Below are 26,621 nucleotides of genomic sequence, written 5' to 3'. Positions count from 1 at the left end.
TGCTAGTCCATCTTAGGGTTACCCCCCGGGTGTATAAATGGGTACCGGCGACATACTGGGCGAAGAGAGAAAATGAGGAGCCGCGGTTCTTGTCTAAGGAAACAACACAGCAACGAAGAGACCAACCTGGCCTCGAACCAACGACCCTCAGATCCTCCGACCGTCCGATCGAAAGTCCGAAACCCTAACCACTACACCACCGTGCCTCCACGTCAATTTAACGTGGTAGTCAGCGTAAAAGAAACGTCAAAGAAATGTACCAAAAAGTGTGATGCAGGTGCAACGTTGTTGTTTTACTTAATAAATCTACTGTTTTTTTAATGTTCTCGTTGCATCTTAAAATCCCTAATTGGTCTGTGTTTTTTAAAAGTGACGGGCGGGGTAGTTTTGTTCCACCAACTCACCCCCCCCCCCCCCCCAGTTGTTTTAGCCTTCCTACGGGCCTGCGCAACTTAAGTAGTTAGCGAAAAGAAAGCCTGAAAAAAATTCAGCCTTGAACGTTCAAGCCGGGATTTTTTTTCAGGTTCTTTTCGCAACTGCCTAAGTTGCGTACTCAGTAACTGCGAGGATCTTTCTCCTGTTTGATTCATTTATCCCTTCGACGGCTTATAATGTTTTATAAATAAAGGGGAAAAAATCGAAGACACTATTTTGGTGTCAGATCAAAAAATCTGCCAACAACCACACCAAATTTAACCAAAAACTGTCGAAAACGTACTGGACGCAGAAAAATGAACTTGCAACGTACGTCTAATTTCTTGAAGAAAAGTAAATAGTTCTGCAGAGGTTTTAATGATGTAATTGGACTAAATCCCAAAGGTATAAGGATTATTATTCACTCCCGGCTTGATGTCGTTAACACGTCGAGAGGTTCTCGAAAGTTTGTTGACTAATACATCGCTCGCACTTATTATAAAGGAGTTTTACCAGATATTTTGTCGTTGTTGTAAATTAATGGGTGCGATAAAGTTCGGTTCTCCTGTGAAATAATTTTTTTAAGCCTAAACGGTTCAATTCTGTGGACTACAAAAGCGAAAGCATTATCTAATGTTACTTTGTTTGTCATAAATGTCTAATGGTCTGGCAAAATTTTTGGTACGTATGCAGGTTTGGTTCAAAGCGGTGAAATAGGAAAAATAGTGCTAAGATAGGTCCTTTCCAATAAAACAAAGGTAAAAACATGAACTGAATGCGCCTGAAGCAACCAATCCACCCCGTTACATCCATGATGACACGAGGACGTCGATGCTGTTGTCGCTTGGATAAGAAACGCATACGAAATTGCGGCTACGTCTAAAAAACTCTAGTTGAGTTCCCACTCTTCACAGCTTCAATTTTTTGTTAATGAATTTATTCTTTGCATTATCTGTCGTTAAGTTTGAGGTTGACATTTGAACATAACCAGCAGAATGTTTTTAATAAATCGCGCTAATTTCCATCTAATGCACGAAGCAGCATCGCTTGACAACAGATATATGTTTACACAGAAAAAAATGTGCATGTGGACGAACCGGAAAGCGACCAAAACTCGTTCTGGATTAAGGACTAACATTACATTATTTTACTTTCCTTTTATATCTCGTGTCGTCTTGGTTTATTCCACAGGTGAGGAGATTCCCTGTGCCTATAACTTAAATCTTCTTAGATTTTTGCGCCAATTTTGTGGATAAGACAAAAATTTCCAGAAGTTTTCAGACAGGGTTTTGCTGTGGTGAAACTGCATCCGTTTACTGCAATTTGACCGAGGCAAAGTCGAGGCTAACGCTTAAGTGATGTTCCCGCTTACAGCGGTCCACTCTATTTCGCCATATAAAACAGTTTTCTTTTAATTTTAATGGAGAAAATGGTTTGGTATACATTTATCTAAACTGCTAAGGTTTTTTCTCTTCATTTTCGCTTTGCGACAGGACAAAACACGGTCGAACGATTAAAATTTGCCAGTTTTGAGACAGTTTGCTTTTGTCAAGTTTCTGGCTCATTATTTAAATTAGCAAAAAACGTTTGGAAAACATTGGTAAAGGTTTCAACAAACTAGGACAACCAAAACTATAACCCACTCAAAAACTGACAACCAGATCTTAAAGTTTGGCCCACTTAGAGACTCAAGTGTAATTGGGTCCAAAAGCACGTTACAGCTAAGTTCTTACCTTATTTAACCGACGTAAAAATCCAAACCGGAGATGTTCTCACTGTATTGCATGCGAAACCACGGTTAGAAACTGCCATGCCTAGGAAATTAAGACCTAAGACCCAAAGACCCGGAAGTCCAAAGTCCTAGAAACCTAAGATCCGGAAGCATAAGACCTGGAAACCTAAGACCTTGAAACCAAAGGAATGTTAGGTTCCCACTTCTTAGGTTTTAAGGTTTTGGGTTTCTTGGACCGGCCGGATTCATAAAGCACTCCTAAGTTAAGATGTATCTTGAGTATTTAACAATAGCCTATTCTTGGAATAACAACAGAATATTGTTCAGAAACAATACTTAGGATACATGTTAGCTTAGGAGGGCCCCTGTGTTGACATAATTATCACTCGTTTATTCCTATTTGAAATCATGAAGAGCAACAATCTTTTGTTTTCAAGAAAATATACTCATTAGTAAATAAGAAGAAAGATTGGCTTCGGAATGGCAAGGTGGGGGTCAACAATTTATTCACGTGGAACAGCATACCCAAAACTCTGTATTCTATTAAATCACAATTCAACATTCCACTCTCGTAGTATCGAAACGGACCCTCGAGGAAGATATATAGTTACAAAAAAATAAGGATTCTTATGATCATAAACAATTCAAGATCAAGATAATTCCATCAAAGCGTAGAACGAGCGAAGCCATTTTCCTGTGAGTAAATGTTCGATATCTGTTAATGTCAGAGATCCGTGTTTCGATATCACCCGACCATGGGTCAATGAGTCAATTCCACTAAGTATTTAAATTAAAAGCGAACTCAAAAGGGGACCTTGTCTGTGGAAATTTAATAATACCTTATTCGGGAATGAGAACCATGACAAATTTTTCACGTTGTAGTATCCGCAGATACATACCGCTTGAAAAATACAGCGATTCGGAGGTCACAGATATAAAACAACCATGGGAGCTAATAAAAGTGGGACTGGTGCACTAAAACTATAAAACATTCAAAAATATAGAAATTACTCTTCAAAAGGAGCTTCAAGAAAATGACAGCAGAATTTGCAACAGTGATATTTTACTCAAGGGAAAATTGTATTTTTCTTGTTTCCTCTACAAATTCGGAAGCTGTCGTTTGATTTCCATGCATGCTTGCTTGAAATAGAGAGATATGAGTGTTGTGTTTGTAAGGTAATTCGGCCTCCGTAAAGAGATTTGAAAAAATGACGCTTCGCTCTGAGTTTCTGACGAAGACGTTTCGAGCATTAACCTTCGCCAGAGCGTGAGAAAATCTGAGAAGTCGTGAGAAATCTCTTTACGGTGGCGAAATTCCCATACGAACTCTGTTGATAAATACAAACTTAGATGCAAAGAGTTTGAAGCGGGCCCAGTTCTTCAAAGCCCGATAAAGCTAATGCTGAATTAACGTGAACTCTTATTCGAGTTTAATTATTAATCAGTAAAGATTCTTCCCAAAGATTTTTGTCCATTAGTTTTGACTTAAGTGTTTCTTAATCATTAGCTTAAAATTTGCTCTCAAAATCATTTTTAATGAGCGAGATCAAAACCTCGGTTAACTTTTAATCGAGGATAAGCGTTAATCGGCTTTCGAACTACTGGGCCCAGGAAAGGATGGAGTTCCCACCCCCCCCCCCCCCCAAAAAAAAAATAAAAAAATAAAAAAATTGGGAGATTCTTTGATCTTCTTTGTAATCGAAAGGCTGGCTACAAGCCTTTGCAAAGGAATCACTTTCTACTCAGAGCAGGGGAATAATAATACTCAGGATTTTATTGATCTGATGACTCATGTCTCTACTTAATGTCGATACAACATTTTAACAAATTTATTGGCGGTAAGAATACAAAAGATATTTACATGTACCAAACTGAATTCACACCGGTCAAACTTGATTCGTTAAAGCGAGACACATAGGTCAAAATATAGGCCTTTGAGCGATTTAATGAAAAGAAATGAAAAAGAGAAAATTATTGGACCTCGGTGTTGAAGAAATCAAACCAACACCCTCCGGATTAGACCAAAGGTTGCACTACCGAGTGAGCTACGAGGCCAGACAGGATCAAGTCGTGGTTGATAATGATGGTAATTCGCGGCAATGAGAATGTGAAGGGTACAATGAATTTTGTACCACATAGCATTTATTATACAAGTGGTGAATCAGTGAATTAACTCTGCAGCCTGAAACTCAAAGTGAAATCACCTTTGGACATCAGTATTGGCACAAGCCACTGCAGCTTGTTCCGGCTGTTCATACTGCGCATGGAGAGTGGAAAACGATAGTGAAAGGGAAAAAGAAGTTTTAAAACTATTATTTTCAGCCAAGATTCTATACTTGCTCTTAATCATGCAAATTATAACAGGTTGCTAAACAGTTTACATTATTTCAGCCTCATTTGAGGTAAGAATCGATATTTCTGTGGAATGACTTGTCGTGCTGTTAAGTCTGTTAACTGTTACTCGTTCATCATTTCTACCAGCAATGACAGAACAGTTATTCTTATTGCTATCAAAACCGTTCTGTTGTGAAGTTGCGGATTCACTGATGCAATGATCGTCTTGAACGTTCAGGAACTTGAGTAATTTTTCTTCCCAAAACGGCCTCTCAAATGGATTGCAGTAGTCGATGAAATTTCTTTTTCGAAGTTCTCGAGGAAGCTCTTTGCTATTCGCTTCATCAACTCTTATCATAATCAAACTGTCATCCTTCCTGTTCAAAAGGCGATATTTTGCGATGTTTAGTTCATAAATACAATAGTTGCTCTTTAACAAGTTGCTGGATAGCACTGCTATAATTTTGTAACTTTTGTACACACTTTCCGCCATGCTCTCTTGGAAGGGTTGTCCAGGTGCAAAGTCCCTGAGGTGTACGCAGCATTTTAAATGATGCTTTTCTTCCAATAGAGGAAGAAGCTTACTTGACACCCACACTTGGTCCGCTTTGTTGTAAATTATGAAAGCGTGGTAATCGAATTCTAAATGGAAAGAAAGAAAGAAAGAAAAAAAGTAAACCTCTCGTGAAGGAGAAATGAGAACCACCACCAAAACGTTCAGTGTCAACAGTGTGTAGTAACTCATAGGCAAGACATTTACTGCTGAATAAGATTTGCAAAGTTTCCGTCTAAGGAAGGTAGAATTTGAAGAACAATAAACATATCTTTTCAGTTTTCACTATAGACAAAGTTCTTATTCACTGTATTGTGATCTCCACTTAGTCCAATCCATTCCAGCCATTTAGCTTGCGCATGCGTGATGTATATATTGTATTGCACCATGGCACATGTCAGTTATCATTAAAGGTTCTACAGTTTGATGAGCAGAACAAGGTTGGTTGTCTCATATGTATGGATATTGTAGCCCTTTTTTCACCTTGTTTTAGATTCGAGAAAGAGTCAATGCATTTTGGTTAAACTAGACATGTATGACCTCCTCCAAGATAACTGCTTTGACTAATTTTTTGGGAAATTGTTTAAATAATAAAAAAACCGGTTTCTTAAAACTCCCAGGAGAGATTCACCAAAAGAACGTTTCATTAAACATTTCGGTGAGCCATAAATTGTGTAAATATTATTGGGATAAAACCAATAAAAAGGCAAAAACCAAGGATTCCATTTCAACATGATTCCTTTACTGATAAGTAGTTCAGTGAAATTTGAAATTTGATCGGGTATGGAACAGATAGGGCATTGATGCGTAATGGTAATAGGACTGAGTGGAGTACAATTCCGGAAATAATTGGTCGTGTAATTTCAAATCGGCCGAGCGCGTAATTGAAATTGTGATTTGAACCACGAGCACGATTACCCCTGAATTGTACTAAACGAAGACCTAATACCAATGAATTGTGTCAACTGAGCAAAATGCGAGAAAGTCAGACATGAAATATGTCATGTAAGCACAGGCATCTGATTTAATACATTAGCCTAAAGCTCAATTTTCTAAAGCTGTCCATAAGTTTAAATATCATAAAAAAAATTATTCAAAATAAAACTAAAAATTATATTCCAATTTCATGGTTCGAAAAATTCGGAACTGGAAATGGTTTTTATTTCATAATGTTCGAAGATTGACAACTCACATGACATGTGAGCTATTGTTCAACATACCAAATAAGGTATACGAAACTACACGATCCCACAACAATGCAAGAAAGACTTCGAGAAACGTGCAAGAGTCTCACATGAATAAACTACTTTTTAAATTTAAACCTCAGCCAAAATGATCTAGCCATGGAAAACTACAGTAAGCACTGAGAAAGTTCAGTCTTCATCAGGACCAATGGTGTACGCTCGTCTACGTTTTCTGAGAGGAATACTTGGGCTTCTTGCGATCTCACCGATCTGACATTCCACTTTCGAAGAACTGGCTTGATTAGTCTGTTTTGGCGCAAAGTGGTTTTGCATGTTTACTGTGCATTTGTTTAAATGCTGAATTGCTGGGTCGTTGAATGTACGATTGAAGGCTACCTGAGGTGGAAGATGAGATGACTGATGAGTGCACGATTGAGAGCTCCTTTGATCAATGGCAATTGCTGACAAGAGCATGTTTGTACTGCTCGATGGTACAAGAACTGCAGCTTATGAAGGCAGAACTGACGATGAACTCGAGCTCGGCGGCAATTGTTGTTTTTGTGTGCGCTCCAGAATAGCCGCTTATTATGTGGGACAAAGGCCTTCTTTCGTCTTCTTCAATTAATCTGCTCGTAGTCATCGAGCGAGCTTTCAATGGCATGGCCGGTGATTTGAATGATCTTGCATCGGGGTTGTCCGACTTTCTTTAGTTTGGCGACGACAGACTTTCTGGTCGAATGGTTTGAAATTCGTTTTCCGTCAAGGCGTAGAGTCTGTGCCAGGTTCTTCATAATGGTGCCGAGTTTGTGTTCACCATCCTGGACTTGGCTAACCAAACTTCAGTTTTTGGGGGCTGAATTATTGGCAAGTACAAAGGTCCGGAAGTTCGAAATTCTAAGGGTCGCCTTTTGAGAAACTCTTCGAAGAGTCTGACAGGATCTCTTAAACCGCCGTCCGTGGACCACATCTCTTGCGGTGTTGTTCGGTGTTTGACCGTCAAGCCAACAGTAAGGGTCTTCGTTGGGTTCTCGTTAAACCGTACGCAGTTCGCCATTTCTCCCCCGTGGAGCTGGATACACAGAACTTCAAAGTCCTGTTCGTAAACGTCTTCGTAGTCTTGGTGGCCTCGAAACCCGAAGTGCTCGGACAAGTTATAAAGTTTGCGTTTGTAAGAGTAACTCCACTGTTGTCACCTAACATGCCACTAGACCAAAATGAGTCTCAGTTCTTCGGCTGAGTTGTACGGCTGGGCTCGATTTCGTCTCCTGTCGTAATCTTTCATTCTCAGTTGTTTGGCTTTTGCATCCGACACTGCCCTTGAGGACGCAAATTCCCTACTATTCATAATGCTGTTCTGATATTGGTGTGTGGATAAGTTTCTCTCCAGGCCCGCTTGCGCCATTGTTTCTATGTTGAAATCTATGTTTCGCGACTTTGCCAAGGATGACCCAACTCTCATCCATGTTGCTGGACTTCTATCTGTGTTTTTTTTTACTTTCTGCCTGTTTGAGGGTTTCTTGAATTACCACGTTTGAACTGAGAAGAAACCTGGAATCGTCTGGTGCCGGTAGGTTTTTTGTTTCCCTAGTTTTTCTGTGAGGACAGCTCGCTTGCTCGCTCGATTTATCGTATTGTCAACTTTGACAACTGTATCGATCTTTTTTTTTCCATTTCAAGGCTTTCTGAGTCAATTTTACTGAAAAGGTTGTCAAAACCCAAAAGAAAACATCTGAATAAAAGTTATTGGACCAGTTAATTTCATACATAATTTTTGTTTCCAAGCTGAACCTGGGCAACCTGCTCAGTAAAGATTTTCCTTGATTTTCATTGGCTAGTAGCATTTAGTACTTAATTTCCATTGGCTGTTTAACTGTACGATTTGACCTGTCCGATTACAAGGTGCTTTTAGATTCGAGCATTTTGTTATTGACACAATTGAAACATATATAGCCTTGCACCTGTACTTTTTTTTATTTTATGAGCCGGAGGAGGGGAGGAGGGGATGTTCTTATTTTCAAAAGCATTGAAGCTATGACTTAAGGGGAAATGAATTGGGTCAGAGACAAGAAATCTGTGCATAATAATGAGGTGCCTGCCGATTTAGTGCCGAAACCCTACAGGGGAGTTCTAATGTCATTAAAACGACGCCCTTTTTATTGAGCAGTAACATGACTTAACCCAACCATACCATACCATGCCATACCACGCCACAGCACATCACACCACACCATACCATACCATACCAAAATTTTTGATGTAGGCAAGAAAACACAAACCTGAAGGCAAGGGTTTTTTGTTTCTCGGCTTTCGTCTCCAGCACCAAACCAATGGAACAATAACCAATAATAGTCCGACCACGATTCCAATCGACATGGCCACATAGCCGGGAATTCCGTGGGTAGAATCTAGATAGAGAAAGCCAAAATGAAAATTTATCGCTACTCAAATTGGGACATGACATCAAACATGAATAGCCAGATTTCTCAGAGGACTTTTGTTAAAATTTATTTCCAGACCGATTATTCAAATAATGAACGAAATATTTAGACCAAACTTCGCGAGTTTCGCAAGGATTAAATGTAATAATAATAATAATAATAATCATCATCATCATCATCATCATCATCATCATCATCATCATCATCATCATCATCATCATCATCATCATCATAATAATAATAATTTTAATTCTTATATTGCGCACTTTCCATGAAATGATCAAGTGCGCATTACATGATTTCTATCTATAATAATCAAATACAGAGTATCTAAATAATAACTAGTAGTAATCAAAGATTATAGAGTGCGTTCGACAGCCCTAAGTTGTGCGATTGTACGGCCTGCTGCGTGACTTTTTTTAGGTAGCTCTTTCGTCCTTTTATATCTGTAATTATTTTGTAAATACCAAGGTGAAATATTTGCAATAAACGAAGCTGAAATTAAAATTTCAGCGGCAACGTTGTTGAACTTAAAAATAATAGAAAGTATTTTCGGTCGGTCTGTCGCGTGACACCATCGAACTTTAAAATAATGCACATCATTTTCGGTGAAGCGCTTTCAATCTTTGAGAAAAACGAAACTTACAGGCCAGCGTACTATTTTGGTCTTTTACTCAAAAGGAATTTTACCAAAATGCCGCGAAACTTACGCGACTATAAAGCCGTAAAAATGTCAAACTGAAGCGAGCTAATTTGCATACAGTTTTGAAAGACATCTCAGGGCCAAGGTTATACAGAGGTGCGGACAACTCTATCCAGTGAATAAAATGTTCTCCAACCAATAGATTTTATCCGCTGGATAGCGAATTATCCGCTGGTGAAAAGCCCTCTCTACTCGTTTTGTAAAAGGTTTCTGAACATAGCAACGATTTTGATGACGATGGTCTTTTCGTAGTTCCACAGGCTAGTTTGCGGTTGAAATCTATTTCTGACACGACGAAATGTACAATGGGCGTGCAGCGCTGTCGTGTTCGATGAATTTATTTCCCACGGAAAATTATTTTACCGTGGCCACAAAACGTGTTAGTTCTTCAATGCATCTTTCACAAAAAAGATTTCTGGAAGAAAGGGAAAAGATTCTGCAGAGATATTTCCATCCAGTGAATATTGATGAACATTGCAGTTGAAATGTGATCCGGTAAAATATTTCCGATGTATGCAAATTTTGCTCGGATAAACTTCGTCTGTCTTCCAACCTGTTATTGCCTAGCAACCTTCCTTTGTCTGACATCATTCATACTTGTTTTTCCCTGTTGCCAGGCAACATTACGTTGTGATGTCATCCGCCCCTGCAAAAAAATCTGCAGGGGATGCCAGATGTGCGTCCATGCATCGAGGACAAAAAAATCTCGATTCAAACCCGTAACCAAGATTAGGATGGCGTTCTGCGAACGCAATTATTAAAAATACACCATAATAAAAATCGAAATATACAATGCATGTTAAGGTATTAGTAATCATCTTAGTAAAAATTAAAAGTTCAATCAATAAAAGCTTCCTTAAAGAGGTACGTTTTCAGATGGCACTTAGCAGTCCATAGATCTGTGATAGAACGAATCTCACGCGGTAATACATTCCAAACTGCCGGAGCTGCGACCTGGAATGATCTGTCTCCTAATGTAACCCTACCTCTATAAGTTGGCGTTGCAGGCAACAAACTATCCGAGGAGGATCTTCAATTAAAATTTCCTAATGAGCTTATAATGAGCTAGGGTCATTCTAGGCATACATAAAAGTTAGAAGTAAAACGAAGCAACGTTTCTTCAGTGGTTTAGTTCTATCGCAGATCCCCTTTTTTACAATCGAAATACTTGCCTGTTGGGTACTTTGTATCTGTTAAAGAAGGTGGTTCTCCTACTTTTAGCCAAACTAAATTTCTTTCAAATCCAGGAAATGCTATCTTTGGAAAATGCCCCAAGCCCAAGCCGATTCTGATCAGGCTATAAGACTGGAAATCACAAAAGCAATTATGAGTTATTTCCTCCTTTGCCCAACAAACACACTCCATGCCGACGCGAATTTATTTGGTGGTGATTTAGGTAGGCTGTGTCTGAGCAGAGGTTAGAGTGACAGACATTTGGTAAAAATGCTAATCACATTTCATAATATTTTTCATTTACCTTTTAGTGGTTTCCTGGCTACAAGGCCAAGAAGTTTTCAACTCGACATGGCCATGAATACGTCTTAGAATAGGAATTCGCCAAGATCACTATTTTTGGGCGTGCGTGAACTTTAGAACAGGAACTTTGTGTAAATATTTGATAAAAGTTTGATGCGAACTATTTGGTTGAATTTTACAACATATTAACTGCACTATTTCGGTTTATGACATTAATCTTTGAGATGCTTTTCTGTTTCTTCTACAGGGCTGTAATTTGAGCAGTATGGTTGACTTTACCAGACATTACACTTTACCAAAGCTCGCATCGTCAGTGCGCGCGCGAGGTTATCCTAGGCAGACAGTTTATGCAGTATTAAATTATACCTTCTTTGTCGCAATTTTTTCCACTGTAGTTCTCAAGACACTGACAGCTGTATGCACGAACAGAGCTGACACAAGTGGCGCCATTCTCGCAGGGATTTCTCAGCTTACAATAATCTACATCCGAGTAATGAACAAAAGAAGTAATATAATGACAATGAAAGCAAAAACAGGAATAGTATTCCGTAATTCAGTTACGTACCTAGACAAACGCCCCCTCCCCTACCTCCCTCTTAACTTAACGTCCTCTGTATGTTAAACAATCAAAATAGACATTTATGCCCATTGTATATTTGGGGAGGAGCCTGTTGGGATAGGAACCGCTTTGACGTCAGAACTAGCCTTAAGGATTCCCGATACCTTCGCGGGTGTCCGCGATAAAACATATTTGCGTGCTGTCTTAAATGCAACAAGTATCGATATTCCTATTGGTTTCTTCGCAATTTTACTGTCAATTTTGACGATCAAAAACTCACCGATACGTTTTACGACGAAGGCCTTTGCGGGAGATCAATTTTACAAAACGAAAAACCCTCCGGCACACAGTTTTTTTTCTCGGTGTCTTGGGAATCTTCGGGCCAAATTTCAAATCAATCCGTCAAATCCTTGTATCGTATAAATTGCTTTAAAGGAAGCGCACTCGCGTAAAAACGAATTAGGTTTTTTTCGGTTCTTAAGATTTACAAACATTTCACGCCCTTGCTGCGCCATATTTCAACACTGTGGATGCCGCCGACGTCGAAAGCCAATTGCATTACAGGAGACCTACTGCTGAGTTCCCTGAGATTACTGGTGTCGCACCTGAAAAGTTGAGTGCGTTACTGCAGTTCTATTACCAGTCAGAATTTCTCGGATTTCCTGGCGAAATGCCGGGCGGAAAAAATTCTTCGAAGAAAAGGAAAACTGCAGTGGCCTCGACGGTGAGCCGCATCGATCCGAAAGAACAGCTGCAGGCAGAAATGCGGTCACTGGGGTACGTTGAAGGACTATTTATATATACTATTATCCATGCGAATCAATTGCCGTCGCAAGCTTGCAGCTCAATATCCGAGTTTTTCTGCTTTGCAGGTTTTATGGAGATATTTTCACCCGCAACCTGGAGGCCAGCGTTGAGCACAATATGTGGGTGGGGAGGGAAAGGGCCTCAAAGAACTCAATATATCGATTATTGTACCTGGGCTTATGCGCTACGCGCCGGCTTATGCCGTTTCGGCAAGAGTTTTTCGCCATTCTTCATCGGAAACTTTCTTCTTCTTTTTCTTAGGACCAGTTTTCTCCTTAGTTTTCAATCACGGACTCTTTTCTTTCTTATCTTTCGCCATCCACGATACGCGAAACGAACACAAGCGAAAACTTAATGTGAATAAATCACAAGTTGCAAACGTAAACAAAAGGAAGAGAGGCGACATGAAATGAACGACTCCGGATGTTTTACCGCGAAAAACATCACGGGAAGCCCTGACGCTGACAAAGTTTAACTGGATAATAGCACTCTGGCGGGTGATGGAATTTCATTTGAAAAAACTTTCTTGTTGATAATTCGCGCACGCCTCAAGATTTGTAATATTTTCTTTTTGAAAATGAAGTGAGACCAGAAATGATTAATTTGGCCTCAAAATTTTGTTTGGCAGAAAAACGACTCTCGAAGGTATCCGGCAACCTTAAAGTATTGCCTAACAAAAGAGTTATGTTTATTGTTTGCCTACATGATCAGATACAATTTTTCTAACCTTTCATCATTTCACAAACAGTACAGAAACCACGAACTCTCGTAATACACCCGCGCCGCGTAGAAAGTATGTCAGTAGTACAGAAGTTTGCATTGGTTACTCAGCCGTCGCTTTCCCGGGGAGACCAAGTCGTGACTCCGCGAAGCGACGTCCAATTCGTCAGGTTATTTTAATTTCAGTTTTGATGGGCTGATTTCTCATAGAAATAATTACCAAGGACGGTGCCTCCTAATAGAATATTTTGCGCAGCTTATGATTATGCGGGAAAAGCAGAGTAATATAGGCTTAGCCGCTATTCGAATTTTAACAGAAAATTGGCGGTTACCACGCATGTTTTAGAGATAATTAAGCAATAATTATTTTAAAAAGCTTTAAAATAAAATGCAATATATGGCGATTTTTGAACCTCAATTATCCCTGAGAAATGTGCAGTTACCCCAATTTTTCGATAACAATAACACTTGCAAAGATCTGCTTTTCGCGCATAGTCATAAACCTAGAAAAGTATCAGTAGGCACCCCACACGGGAATCCCGAGATATACAGAATGTATACACAGTAGCAAAAGAAGTCACCGTCCTGCATTATTTGAAGACAGCTCACAAAAGTAACAGATACCTGGAAAATATGCTGGTATTTCGAACAAGGCATTAGTGAAAGGGAGGCCAATAACCTTGGAAACCATAACAAAGAGAGAGAAGAGCATATTCAGTATAATTCTTCAATATTATAATCACCAGAAGGACCATTTCTTGTGGCCATGTCGAGTTTCATGAGGAACTCGGACGAGTTTCAAATTCAATCTAATGAAGAAAAAAACTCGATAGCATGGTAATTATTTACACTGTAGTATATTAAGCTGGGTAAGAAGTAAGGTACGGGTATTGAGACATGATTTTAAATCTAAAAGAACGACTCTGGTTATAAAAACCCTTGCCGGTGTCCCTTAACATGCCCAAATCCATGAAACCTCTTTCGTGTGGTTTTTGAGTCTGTGAAAACTGCCGTGCGGTTCCCAGACAACAGCTACCACATGTTTGCTGCGGAGCTGTTGCTTAAAGGGTACGTGTTTTACTTCCGCCTCAGCAGTAAAGGGTGCCTGATACACGGCCTTTTGGTCGTTCGGTGCCCGACGGCTGTGCCATGCTGATGAGGCCCAACAAGTCCGAAACAGCTGTCTATGGCTGCCACTACCCGAATGATATGGCTGTGCGCATGCTTAGGTACCGGGTAGGCCGTGGGTTGCTGTGCGAGTGTGTCACTTGCTTTTATTCATTGAGGTCTATAGTCATGACTGACAATCAATAGTATTCTTTGAAATTATCCACACCGTATTGTTTGCGTCTTACTCTCTCACTATGTTGGGTTTACTTTCGCTTTCCGGTCGCAATTAGACATCCTTTCTGAGCTTCCTAATCCCCCCCCCCCCCTCCCTAATCCGGCCACATTGATTAAAACTAAGGTTAGCACATTGTCAAAATTCTAGTAGAGCTATTACCACAGTCTTTCTTGTGCTAAGGGATTTCGTAAGCACACGACCAGGACTTCAAGGAACACACACAGTTATTTATTATATCCTTGACCTGGTTACTTCGTTTTCATGTCTTGAACATAGTAATTCGTTTGTAGGTTCAAATTTTGTTATGGATAATTCCGGCTGATTATCTGTAATACGGATGAAGCAACTGGGAGTTAAAGGTGGTTAAGGTCTTTTGCTATTTATACCTTTAAATTAACAGGATTCGGATAATGATAATTATATGCAGAGATGTTGACGGTGAAAAACGTCTGATTCTGAAAGGAAATGAAACGGAAATCAGTCAACCTTGAAGTGGGTAACAACTACTGAGAATTTGGTGGATCACTTCTTAACAAAAGTGAGTCAAGCATAGTTTCTTTTGTGCCAATATTCCATTTGGGGAACAACACATCAATATTTAAACATTGCTTCAAAACGGCTCGACAAAAGTCTGAAACTTTGATGAATAATAACATTAATCAAGTCTAGTTAGGATAAGACAACAAGTAGTGTCCTTTGTTCTCCCCTCAGAATAGTAAAGCAAGCAAAAACCGCGAGCATGCGTAAAACTTGCCTGCCACGGCCACGCCTTCTCGCGGGGGTGATTTTAGCGCGCGTTCGCGTTTTTTGCACGCTTTACGATACCCCTCCCCCCCCCCCCCCCCAAAAAAAAAAATAATAAATAAGGGATAAATCGTTGACTAATTTAGCATGTGTTTAGCATGGGGACATAGAAAACATTTGAGTCCCGATCCCGACCGGATTCAAACGTGTGACTTGACCTATCACGATCGGATCCTCGGAACCAGTAATTGGAGACTCGAGGTGATGGTCTCAATTTCCGTCGTTATTGCTTGTTAATCATTTTGTCCTATTTAAGTGCAAAACCGAGCTTAAAACTTACAAACTTTTTCAATTTTTCATCTCATGGGGCGCTTTTGACCCTACAGCCTATATTGTGAGGAGCATCATACTACCAAAATTTGGGCAAAATTAAGTTCCGATTACAAACTATTGGAAAGCTTTGTGGGACAACTGTAGGAAAAGAGAGAGAACGCAAGTAGTGTGTCCTTACTTTTGGCAGCACAGAGCAGTAAACTGGAGCGATCAGGCTATCGAAGTCGACGCTTAGTCGAATAAGAATCCCATTCCAATTCCCCTGAGGATCTAAAAGATATAGTAGATTACTGCAGAGTGGTTCTTGACCCGTATCAGCCTGAGTTGGGGGTTGGGGAACACGCGCTGCCTTTAAATATTCATATTCAGTTTTTTAATATAAAAGCAAACATTGACAAAGTCTGTGACTTTTCCTTAACTTTATCTGGCAATAATTGGCTATAATAATTGCTCACATGACTTGATGTTTCCACCGCAACACGTTTTTGACAGCAATTTTTTCTCAAATTTGAATATTTTTCTGCTAATGAAAAATTGTAACTTTATATAAGTTAATTTTGCATATTTACACCTTATAATTTTTTTTCTGAGTTTTTTTAGTTTCGGAAGATAGCGGGAAAATATAATGTGGCGGATCCAAAGCGGCGCCTGTAAAGAACAAATTTACGTAATTCTCTTGTAATGTGATGTCATCGGTACACTTTGCGGACATCAAAGAACAGTTTGGGACATACAATACACCCTCCAAGTCGCCATTGACTCGATGGATTTAAAGTTACGAGATGGGGTGGGAGTTTCTGGGAGTTTGGATTTCAAAGTAATAGTTGATTGTACAATAATAATAATAATAATAATAATAATAATAATAATAATAATAATAATAATAATAATAATTGTGGATGTACTCGGATGTTATTCAAGAGATGTCAGGAAGGCACTTAAAGAGCTAGTGGGAGATAAAAGCGACACAATAGCTCTGCAGATACAGAAATCAGTTATCACAAGCTCACTCAACATTGCCAGGCGCTTTAAGCTTTTGAAATGATGGACATTAGGCGTTTTATTATACTTTTATTTTTATTTATTTTTTAAGTGTTTTCACCGCGATGAACAGAACTTTTAGTATTTAGATTGAGGATTTTATGTATGGTAAATAGTTTTAGAATTGAATTACTAGGATTTTTATGATTAGAAGTTGGGAGTTTAATTATATTGACTTTGGTCGTTGCATTGATTGGCTACGGCTGGCCGCCCAATCATTGTTTAGGTAATCTGGGCATCCAGAAGTTTTTACTGCCATTTTATAATAAATAGACAATTTTACGTAAGGTTGACAGGTAACTTTCCCATTATTGGATCCTCAAGCCTGACGCCCATTTTGGGGAAACGTTCACGAATAAAGATTAAAATGACCCTCATCTTTACGCTTCACCCCCACTGACGACATAGCATCGTTTTATTGGGTCATGAATATTTTATGTTCTTTGGTATTAACTGTGTGTTCAAAACGTTCGTACAGCATCATAGCAAAGATTTCAAGTGATTTTATTAAAGGAACAGCAAACCGTAATGCGCCTTTAGTTATTGTTCCAATAAAATGAAAATGTTGTCCCAATTGACAGCCTACAACCCATCCATCTTGGCCATCAGTAGATTTCCTTTGATTCTTATATGGCCCTAAGATATTTTTAGGAAATGCTTAAAACAACTGAAAAGGCTCTGTCATGTTATTTTTATGTTGTTATGCATGAGAGAGTATTGTGGCCTCTGCCGGCCTTGCACCATACATTTCTTTTACCTTAATTTTTAGCAATGGCAAAATATCATCTTTTCTTTCAACTGACTGGATCGATCTTACTTCACAAGAGATAAGGGTTTCGAAAGGAATCGTGATTAAAAGAAAAAAAAGGGCAGAAATCAATTGCGCAGAACTTTATTCGAACCCAAAAATTAACACGTGCATTTTGGAGGATCGATACAACATCCCAGCAACAGTTCGATCCCAACTTCCAATTAAAATAACGTTACTACACTGAACTATGTTGGGTCTGAACCAGTTTTGTCAATGGATCTTTTCCCAGGTGTGATCCTTATTGGAAGAAAACGTGGAGTATTATTCGGTCATTTTAGTATGACACAAGAGCTTTAGGCGTTATCTTTTTTAATTACAAAAGGAGGGGTTTGGGAGTGCGGAAAGGGAGCGCTCTCCCCCTGCATAGACCCGCTACTACTATTACGGGCTTTTTATCTCCGGCATTTCTCTATCTACTTTAGCAATGTCGCGTGAGAAAACTAAAAATAAAGCAAAAAAAAAAAAAAAAGAATCCTCTTTGTATTCAATTGCGTACCTTTCATAGAAGTCCATGTTGCATTCATATACCAACCACTGGTGTTTACATTTTGCCCAAAGGTGACTTCGATCTCTGAGGGAATCCAATCTCCAGCTGGACGTGATGACGGGTAAGGGCAGTCTGAAATGCATTCAGAAAGAAAGAAATTTATATATTGATTCCGAAACTAAATTTCGGCCACCTCAGATCACGTCGTTGTTTCCTAGAGAATTGAATCCACGCCTCTTTGCTTTTTCGATGATTAGGAGTTTCATTTTGTTAACAGACTAATGACTGACTGTTGACACAACAACAAAAAAAATTGAGTTCGTAGTTTTTCTTTCTCCTGATAGAAGAATACTGTCGTCGCAAACGCTTTAACTCGTACACCAACCAAACATAATTTATTGACGAAAGCAAGTACGTAAGGTAAGGTAACGTAACGTAGCTGAAAATAACAAAATAACAGACATAAATAAATTAACAATGAAAATGACAATGACAATGCGAATAGAAAACGACAAGCGAAATAAACGACGAATACTTACAAGACGAATGTGACGACAAGAAAAACACTTTGAACTTGGAACTTGACTTAGAAGGTAGACTTAAAACGAAACTGAACTTAACTAGAACTAGAACGACTGACGCAATATGAGCAGCAAAACAAAACTAACAAGTAACCTATATATATAGCATTATGCAAAATAAAACTAGCGAGTACGAAAACAACCTAAGAAAACAAAGAAGACTAATGAACGAGAAACTAAGTACAAAGGGCAACGGAGTGAAAAAACTAATAAACGAGGAACGAAAAACAAGAACGCTAATGACCTATAGAAATACGTTACGCCGACATACAAAACAACAAAAATCTAAATTTTCGCGCCTACATACCGGCTCCTAAATGCAAAGGCGGAAACTTTGCGTTTACATATATGTGAAACATTATAAGGCGCATGGAACTAATAGATAAACTAACACGTAAGATTTAAATGTCTCGTTAAATCTCTATGACTGGGAAAAAATGTCATATACGCGGTAGATTTGGAAAAGACTTAACTTTCTATTCAATTAAAGTGTTCCTTCTGAATGTTCACAAGATTCCAAAGCATAGCTTGGAGATGGGTCAAAGTAAAGTTGAATTCTTCGTCCGAACTTTCACACGACGGATCAACTGTTGCTTGTCGGGAAAAACTTCTGTGATACGACCAATCGGCCACATATATCTGGGTGTAGATTCATCAACGACGATAACGATAACCCCAATTGAAAAATTTCTGTTAGGTTTGAACCACTTCTGTCGTTGTTATAGCAGAGGCAGATATTCTTTTTTCCAACGTTTCCAAAAAACGTCCGCCAAATATTGTACCTGTCGCCATCTTCTTCTCGAAAGGGTGTCGTTTTTCTCGAGAATACCAGGAGGAAGAGGCGTGTCTTGACGAAGAAGAAGCAAATGATTTGGTGTAAGAGGTTCCAAACTCTTGGATCATTTGAGACTGTCGTTAAAGGTCTTCCATTGATGATACTTTCTGCTTCACACATCAGGGTCTGGAGACTTTCATCATCGAGGTTCTGTTCCTTCACTAAGCCACCAATAATCTTTCGGGTCGATCTTATTAGCCTTTCCCACACACCACCATAATGAGAGGCCGATGGCGGATTGAAGATCCACGTAATTCCTTTCTGGATAAGACTTTGGTGGATCGCAGCCTGGTTCCAGCTTTCGATCATAACACAGAGCTCCTTTTCGCCTCCAACGAAGTTTGTACCATTGTCAGAGCGAATTTCTTTCACTTGACCTCTTCGGGCGATAAGACGCCTCAGAGCGAGAATAAAGGAATTAGTATCCAATGAGTGGGATATTTCCAAGTGAACAGCTCGCATGGCTAAGCAGGTGAAAATCACCCCATAACGCTTCACTTGGCTCCTCTTTTGGCGTACTAGAAACGGGCCAAAATAGTCTACTCCTACGCAAGTGAAGGGAGGCTGGTCCGAGGTGACTCTTGCAGATGGTAAATCTGCCATCTTTTGTTCGCCAGAAGAGGCATGACGCCTTTTGCAACCAAAGCAGGAGGATAGTACGCTTCTTACAACGGAATTTGCGCGGATTAACCAGAACTTTTCACGCAATAGGGCTAAGACGTATTCTCCTCCGGAATGACCGCTTTTCTCATGAAAATGGAAAACAAGGAGACGAGCGAGATGAGAACCCCTCGGGATAATGATCTGATGCTTTGAATCCTCGGAGAGGGTGGCTATTCTCAGTCGTCCGCCAACACGGAGGAGGCCAACTTAATGAGCGCACTTGATTTCTTGACGGACTTTCCTTTCTTTAAGGCTGCTATTTCTTCAGCAAAAGCGATTTTCTGGTTAAACTTGATGATCTCTTGTTCTGCAATCTCCAACTCTGGAAGTGTGAGCAATTCGCACTTGGTCTCTAGGAAAACCATAGAAGTCTTGTCTGGCTTGTCTTTTTCCCTTAAGAAATCTTCTTTGGCAGCGAAGACACAGAGCGATAAACTTTAGCAGTCTAAACGAAGACGAGAATCGCTCAACAATAGAAGCAAGGCTCGCGTAGGCTTCGCTGACTTGGACAGCAAAAGAAGACGACTCGCGTTTAACTTCGGGATCATCCTCTGACAATTCGTCAGTATTTCGGGGATGTGCCATCCAATCGGACTCCGGCCTTGAGAGGAAGGCCGGCCCCTTTATCCAACGGTCGTTCTGAACAAAACACTCTGCAGTGACTCCTCTTGACGCGTCATCAGCAGGATTAGACTTGGTATCTATGTACCTCCCCTGTAAAGGACCGGAATCTTCTCTGATAACGGAGACACGGTTGGCGACATAAGTATGGAAACGTTTCGATTCGTTCTCGATGTAGAGTATCACAGTCATGCTATCCGTCCAGAAAGTGATTGTGTCAGTATGCATTTCCAATTCTTTCTTCAACATTTTGTTCAGGTGAATCGATACTGTAGCAGCTGCTAATTCCAATCTGGGGATAGTCGTCTGTTTAAGAGGAGCGAGGCGGGATTTCCTGATGAGAAAAGAACAATGAATTCGACCATCCGAGTTGACGAGGCGAAGATAAGAAACTGCTCCATACGCAGACTGAGAGGCATCGCAAAAGTGATGAATTTGGCTGCTAGTAATTCTTCCAAAGTCAGGGGGTTTGACATGTCTGTGGACTGAGAATTCGGAAAGCCTCGGTAGCCCATGCAGCCAGGAACGCTATCGAGACGAGTAATTGTCAGGAATCACATCGTCCCAAGCAAGGCCCTTTCTACACAAATCTTGGGGAAGTAGTTTGGCGGGTAAGATGAAAGGTACAGCCATTCCTAAAGGATCATATATCGAACTGACGATAGATAGTATTCCACGCCTTGTACATGGACGCTCCTTAACGTTGACCTTGAAGCCAAACTTGTCGTTCTCTACGGACCATGATACGTCTAAGGCTCTCTCGGTGGGAAGAGCATCTTCGGCTAGGTCCAACTCTTTGACATCTTTGGCTCTGTCGTGAATTGGAATTGACTCTTAGACTTTCCGGTCGTTACTAATCCATTTCTTCAAACAGAAGCCTCCTCTCAACATAAGCTTTCGTAAGTCATCCAAGTGCTTAATCGCTGCACTACTTGACGGTAAAGATTTAAGGCAGTCGTCAACGTAGAAATTTCTCAAAACGGTATTGACAACATCGGAGGGAAATTCATGCTTGAGGTCTTCAGTTTTCCTTTCGAATTGCGAAGTTCGCACAACTAGGAGACGAGACAGCACCGAACAAATGTACCGTCATTCTGTACTCTGTTAATTCTTGATTTAAGTCACCAGAGGGCCACCACAGGAAACGAAGAAGATCGCGATCAGCTACTGGGATGCGCACTTGATGAAACATAGATTGAATGTCTCCCATCACTGCAACTTGATCCTGACGGAAACGAATCAGCACTCCTACAAGGTTATTGGTTAAGTCTGGACCTTGGAAAAGCTCACCGTTTAGGGACGTTCCACGGAACTGAGCAGAGCAATCAAAAACAACTCTTAACTTCTCCGGCTTCTTGTGATGATATACGCCATGGTGCGGTATGTACCAAACCTTGCCGTCCGCTCTTCTGAGATCAGCGAGGGAAACTTTCTCAGCGAAACCTTCTTTAATCACACCTTCAAGAGAGGTAACATAGTCTTCTCGGAACTTTCCATTCCCCAAGAGCTTGCGTTTCAAATGAAGAATCCTTCGTTCTGCCTGAACTCTATTCTCCGGCATCTTCAGGGAGGGATTCTTCAAAGGAAGCGAAATCTGATAATGACCATCTTCGCACTGCATGGCTGAATCTTTAACGATGTTCATGAATTTCAGATCATCTCTGGATAAGCCAACGTCATCACTGAGGGATGTATCAGCAAAGTCAGCACAGGCAACGCACAAAGGATGAGCTTCCATGGATTTCACAAAGAAACATGAGGGGACATACTTCAACTTTCGTCCGGTAGGGCCGTTAATAACCCAGCCAAGGTCCACTCTTGTCGCGTATGGACCTCCATTAGCAGCAGGGATAACTTCCCTGGGCTGAAGGGCTTCAGGAACATTGGCGCCGATCAACAGTTCGACTTGGGAGTCTAATTCTGTAAGTTCGACGTATCCTCGTAAATGTGGCCATCGTTCAACGTCTTCTTGTTTAGGGATTTCATCTTTCGAAACTGGCATAACTGATATGGCTAGCGTCTCATGCAGAGGAACGACACGTTCTCATCTAGGTCAGAAATTTGCAAATCCTTGACAATAAAGCTGTCTCCTTCTTCACTTCTTCCCATGGTTGTCAATTTGAGTTTCGTTTTCTTGCCACCTATTCCTAGACGTTCCAGAAGGCTGAACGAGCAGAAGGTAGAATTGGAACCATTATCCAAGAGCGCATACGTTACAATGGCACAAGGACTTCCTTTGACTTTAATCTTCACGGGAACAATAGGCAAGGCCGTTATGGAACCGTCCAAAAACGTTAGGCCACAGAAGTGCGAGGTACTTCTCTCCTCGGAGTTGCCTTGGCTTGTGCTATCCTGAGATCGAGTCCCACTTCTCCCAACAGGTGCATCACTAGGAGATTCTGGTTTGGACCTTGATTGTCTCTCTCCAAATTGCTCTACGTGCATAACTGTGGCATGTGGTCCACCGCAGTGGTGACAAGGCTTCCTCTTTTGACATCCTCTGGATTGATGACTAGCTCTTAAGCAAGCGAAGCATAGCCTCTTTTTCATTACGAAATCAAAACGATCTTGATTGGATGCTTTCGCGAAATCAGTACAATCGGACATATGGTGGTAGGCACGACAGAAGAGACAACCTTTGGCAGTTTCAGCTGAAGCAAACTTGCTACCAGTAGACGAAGATACGGGACGTACTTGACTGTCAGAATTCTTTTCTGAAATGGTAGCGAGACTTAGTTTCTTTGAACCAGGCTTGTCATTTCTGGGCTTTACCCTCCTCTCTTTGTTAACGGAGGCTTCCTTCTCCATACAGGGTAACTTGCCGAAGATGGGATTGCCTAAGGATCGCGACTTCTGCTCAACAAAATTTGAAATGTCTTCAATACAGATCTCTCGCTGTTCCACATTCAGGATCCGGTCAGCGGTTTCGCGCCATTTAGCTTGCAATCTTGGTGGGAGTCTGTTGATGATCTTCCGCATGTTATCTGGACACTCTACCTTGTTAGAGTAACCAATGGATCTGAGAGTATTCGTACAGCTTGACAATAAGATGGAGAAACCTTCCAGTGATTCCGCATCTTCACCTTTAATGCGTGGACCATTAGCCACTTGGTCAAGGCAAGCCATTGCGATTTTATGCTTCCGGCCAAATCTTCTCTCTAGGAGTCTCTTAGCCTTCTCGTAACCTTCCTTTGGAACCATGTAGAGACAGCTGCGCACGATCTCTTGTGGTCTTCCAGATGTGTGCTGCTCAAGATAATATAGTCTACCAGCGTAATCGGGTTCCTTGGCCTCGATCACCGTTTCAAAGGCACGGATAAAAGTGCAGTATTCTAGAGGATTGCCATCAAAAACAGGGACATGTCTTCTGGGCAGCGTATTCCTTTGCTGTTGTTTCACAAATTCTTCCATTACTCGGTTTCGTTGGACGAGAATCTGATAAGCTTGATCACTGAGACCAGATTTGCCGGAATCTTCGCTGGAACTACTTGAAACGCTTCTTTCATCGGGAATCTTTTCAGGTTTAGACTTTGCCCCTTCTTGTTTATCCTTGGAGACGGATACTGGGGGCGGAAAACTAGAGAGCATTCGATTCTACAAGCCGTCAGGAGGAAGAAACTTTGATTCTGCCTTGGCGTATGCTCCCTCTCTGGCCACAGCTTTGGCGTATTCGGTCTCCAGCTTCAGCTCCTCCCTCTTTAATTCTAACTCGTATTGTTGTCTTTTAAGATTCATCTCCGTCTCATGAAGTCGCTGACGCTGTTTTAAGGCAAGGGCTTCGGCTTGAATTTCAGCAATTTTTGCCGCTTCTTAAGCTCGAGCAGAAGATATTGAACTTGCTTTAGATGCTGTACTGAGGATGGAACCACACAAACTCTTATGTCGATGTTGCTCGTTAGGGATAACTTGAGAAACACTGTCATCTGGAGTAATGGCCATCTCATGCAGCTTCACCTCCGTAACGCGTAACCAGTCATTAACGGTATCGCAGAAAAATCTTAAACTTGATTCAATTTCACTAAAATAAGCGTTAGATTGTTCCTTTTGAGCTTTGTCCACCAACTCGCGATGATATGCGTTCTGACATTCGACGAATTTTTGAAAGAGATCCGTTATCTCGGCTAGCTTGACCTTAACTGCTTCCAAATTGTTGACATCGTTCAGCAAGTCATCAATCTTCTTGCGTTTGGCTGTTAGAATACTCGACAAAACACCTCTTTTCTTTCTTAGAACTCGAATTCGCTCCACTCGAATAGCATCTGGATCCAGCGTTACGTTGAGTCTTCGTACACGTGAACTTGAACGAACAGGCGGCGGCGTATCAGAACGTGCTGGTCGGCGACGTACTTGGACGCTTAACAGGAGGTCTTGTTTGAGACATGGCAACGGACACCGACGGCAAACAATATTCGTCTTTTACGAATGTCGTCGCAAACGCTTTAACTCGTACACCAACCAAACATAATTTATCGACGAAAGCAAGTACGTAAGGTAAGGTAACGTAACTGAAAATAACAAAATAACAGACATAAATAAATTAACAATGAAAATGGCAATGACAATGCGAATAGAAAACGACAAGCGAAATAAACGACGAATACTTACATGACGAATGTGACGACAAGAAAAACACTTTGAGCTTGGAACTTGACTTAGAAGCTAGACTTAAAACGAAACTGAACTTAACTAGAACTAGAACGACTGACGCAATATGAGCAGCAAAACAAAACTAACAAGTAACCTATATATATAGCATTATGCAAAATAAAACTAGCGAGTACGAAAACAACCTAAGAAAACAAAGAATACTAATGAACGAGAAACTAAGTACAAAGGGCAACGGAGTGAAAAAACTAATAAACGAGGAACAAAAAACAAGAACGCTAATGACCTATAGAAATACGTTACGCCGACATACAAAACAACAAAAATCTAAATTTTCGCACCTACAGATACAATAACCTGGTGATAATCTATTCTAACTAAATTTTTTTTTTCAAGTAGACTGTCTATTTCCATGGCGAGATACGTCATAATCTCAGGAACCATAATTTTGGAGTTTGCTTTGATTTCAACGTTTCTCAAAATAGATTGAATATCCGTCCTTTTAATTTCTCTTTGATTTTTGCGGTGCATTTATTGATTTTGATTTATAATTTGACGCAGATATCTAGTGGAGCTGTACGTTGCATCAGCCTACAAAAGTGGAACAATTCTGCGAGCTTACCATCCTGTACAACTGACTTTCGTTTGCGAAGTTTGATGTCCTGTTTATTTGAAGCGTGCTGACCTGTCAAATGAAAAATAAAAAATAGATTTAACAAGAGAGATCAGGGTGCAGTTATTTAGTGAGAGAGCCGGCTGAGCCGGTAACCGGCCGCTGACTGGGTAATGGTAAACGGTAGCGAAGGATTACGAGCAGATTACTAATAAGTTTCTCTTGTTGAAAAACGTTCCCATTGGGGTATGGCCCAGCCTTCTTACTCTACAGAAAATAAAGGAAGACAAAGCCACAATGAATGACTGAATGAGCGTGATCTACAAGAAACCCAAATTGCTGCCTGAACTTTCAACCAGAATTAATTCAGTAGTGATACAGTGTACTTATCCTGGTTAGCGCTATACCTTAGCGTTTCAGTTGAACAACGGGACCTGGAAGAAATCTTTTGGCCTGCACGCTGGCGTTCGTACGAAGTCAGCATCAGCCTGATGGATATTTTACCGAATGCGCAAGAGAACTATAACTTTGTCTACAGCGTGATCTGTTGTTTTCAATGTTCGCCGTTAGTAAGAAATTATAGACGTAGATCACGATAGGTTAATGAGAAGGAACCAGGCCATGACAGTTAGTAATTAATTTAGGTTATTTTTGCAAAATATGAAAAGAATACGCAAAGGGGGATGAAATTCAAGTTTACAGAAATTTTGGCAACGGTTGTTGTTTTGCGGGCAGAGGTTTTTTGTATTCCGACTCAATACAGAAGGAATCCAACCCAGTTGATCATAATGCGGAATCAAATGCCACACAAAGTAAGACGCAGCCAAATTTACCAATGGGTGGCCAATGCCTAAAAATGTTCAAAAACATTAAAAAAGAAAGAGAGATTGTTTATTTTCCTTTTTAAATTACCTTTGTATCCGTGTAGGCATTGACGTTGACAAGATAGCACACTACGCGAAATCTGCAGAGCGAGAAACAAAGTTTGTTTAATAATGAAACTTAATTAAATTATCACATAT

General features: G+C 40.4%; 1 protein-coding gene and 1 pseudogene across 3 annotated transcripts in view; both read right to left on the bottom strand.

Moving 5' to 3' along the window:
* Positions 1 to 3,894: 3,894 nt before the first annotated feature.
* Positions 3,895 to 26,621, bottom strand: part of LOC146479895 (uncharacterized) — a 28,899-nt gene continuing 6,172 nt past the window's right edge. The window contains exons 2-12 of one of the 3 annotated variants that reach the window (XR_014864913.1): positions 26,512 to 26,563; positions 25,609 to 25,671; positions 17,691 to 17,813; positions 15,521 to 15,612; positions 14,652 to 14,720; positions 13,545 to 13,599; positions 11,201 to 11,314; positions 10,531 to 10,569; positions 8,494 to 8,622; positions 4,359 to 5,122; positions 3,895 to 4,328 (exon numbers count right to left, since the gene is read on the bottom strand). Coding sequence is in view for 2 of the 3 variants with exons in the window: in XM_085110776.1 (XP_084966902.1) it covers positions 4,524 to 5,122; positions 8,494 to 8,622; positions 10,531 to 10,569; positions 11,201 to 11,314; positions 13,545 to 13,599; positions 14,652 to 14,720; positions 15,521 to 15,612; positions 17,691 to 17,813; positions 25,609 to 25,671; positions 26,512 to 26,563 (1,335 nt within the window). In the remaining variant the exon portion in view is untranslated. Of the gene's footprint in view, positions 5,123 to 8,493; positions 8,623 to 10,530; positions 10,570 to 11,200; positions 11,315 to 13,544; positions 13,600 to 14,651; positions 14,721 to 15,520; positions 15,613 to 17,690; positions 17,814 to 25,608; positions 25,672 to 26,511; positions 26,564 to 26,621 lie in introns of all 3 variants that reach the window. The other 2 variants (XM_085110776.1, XM_085110777.1) reach the window with 2 other exon arrangements.
* LOC146479896 (uncharacterized) lies at positions 5,142 to 8,485 on the bottom strand (annotated as a pseudogene).

Source organism: Pavona decussata, unplaced genomic scaffold (genome assembly GCF_977016875.1).
Source record: "Pavona decussata unplaced genomic scaffold, jaPavDecu1.1 SCAFFOLD_58, whole genome shotgun sequence".
NCBI lineage: Eukaryota > Metazoa > Cnidaria > Anthozoa > Scleractinia > Agariciidae > Pavona > Pavona decussata.
Note: the sequence above shows the minus strand (reverse complement) of the source record. Positions and strands in the feature narration are given on the sequence as shown.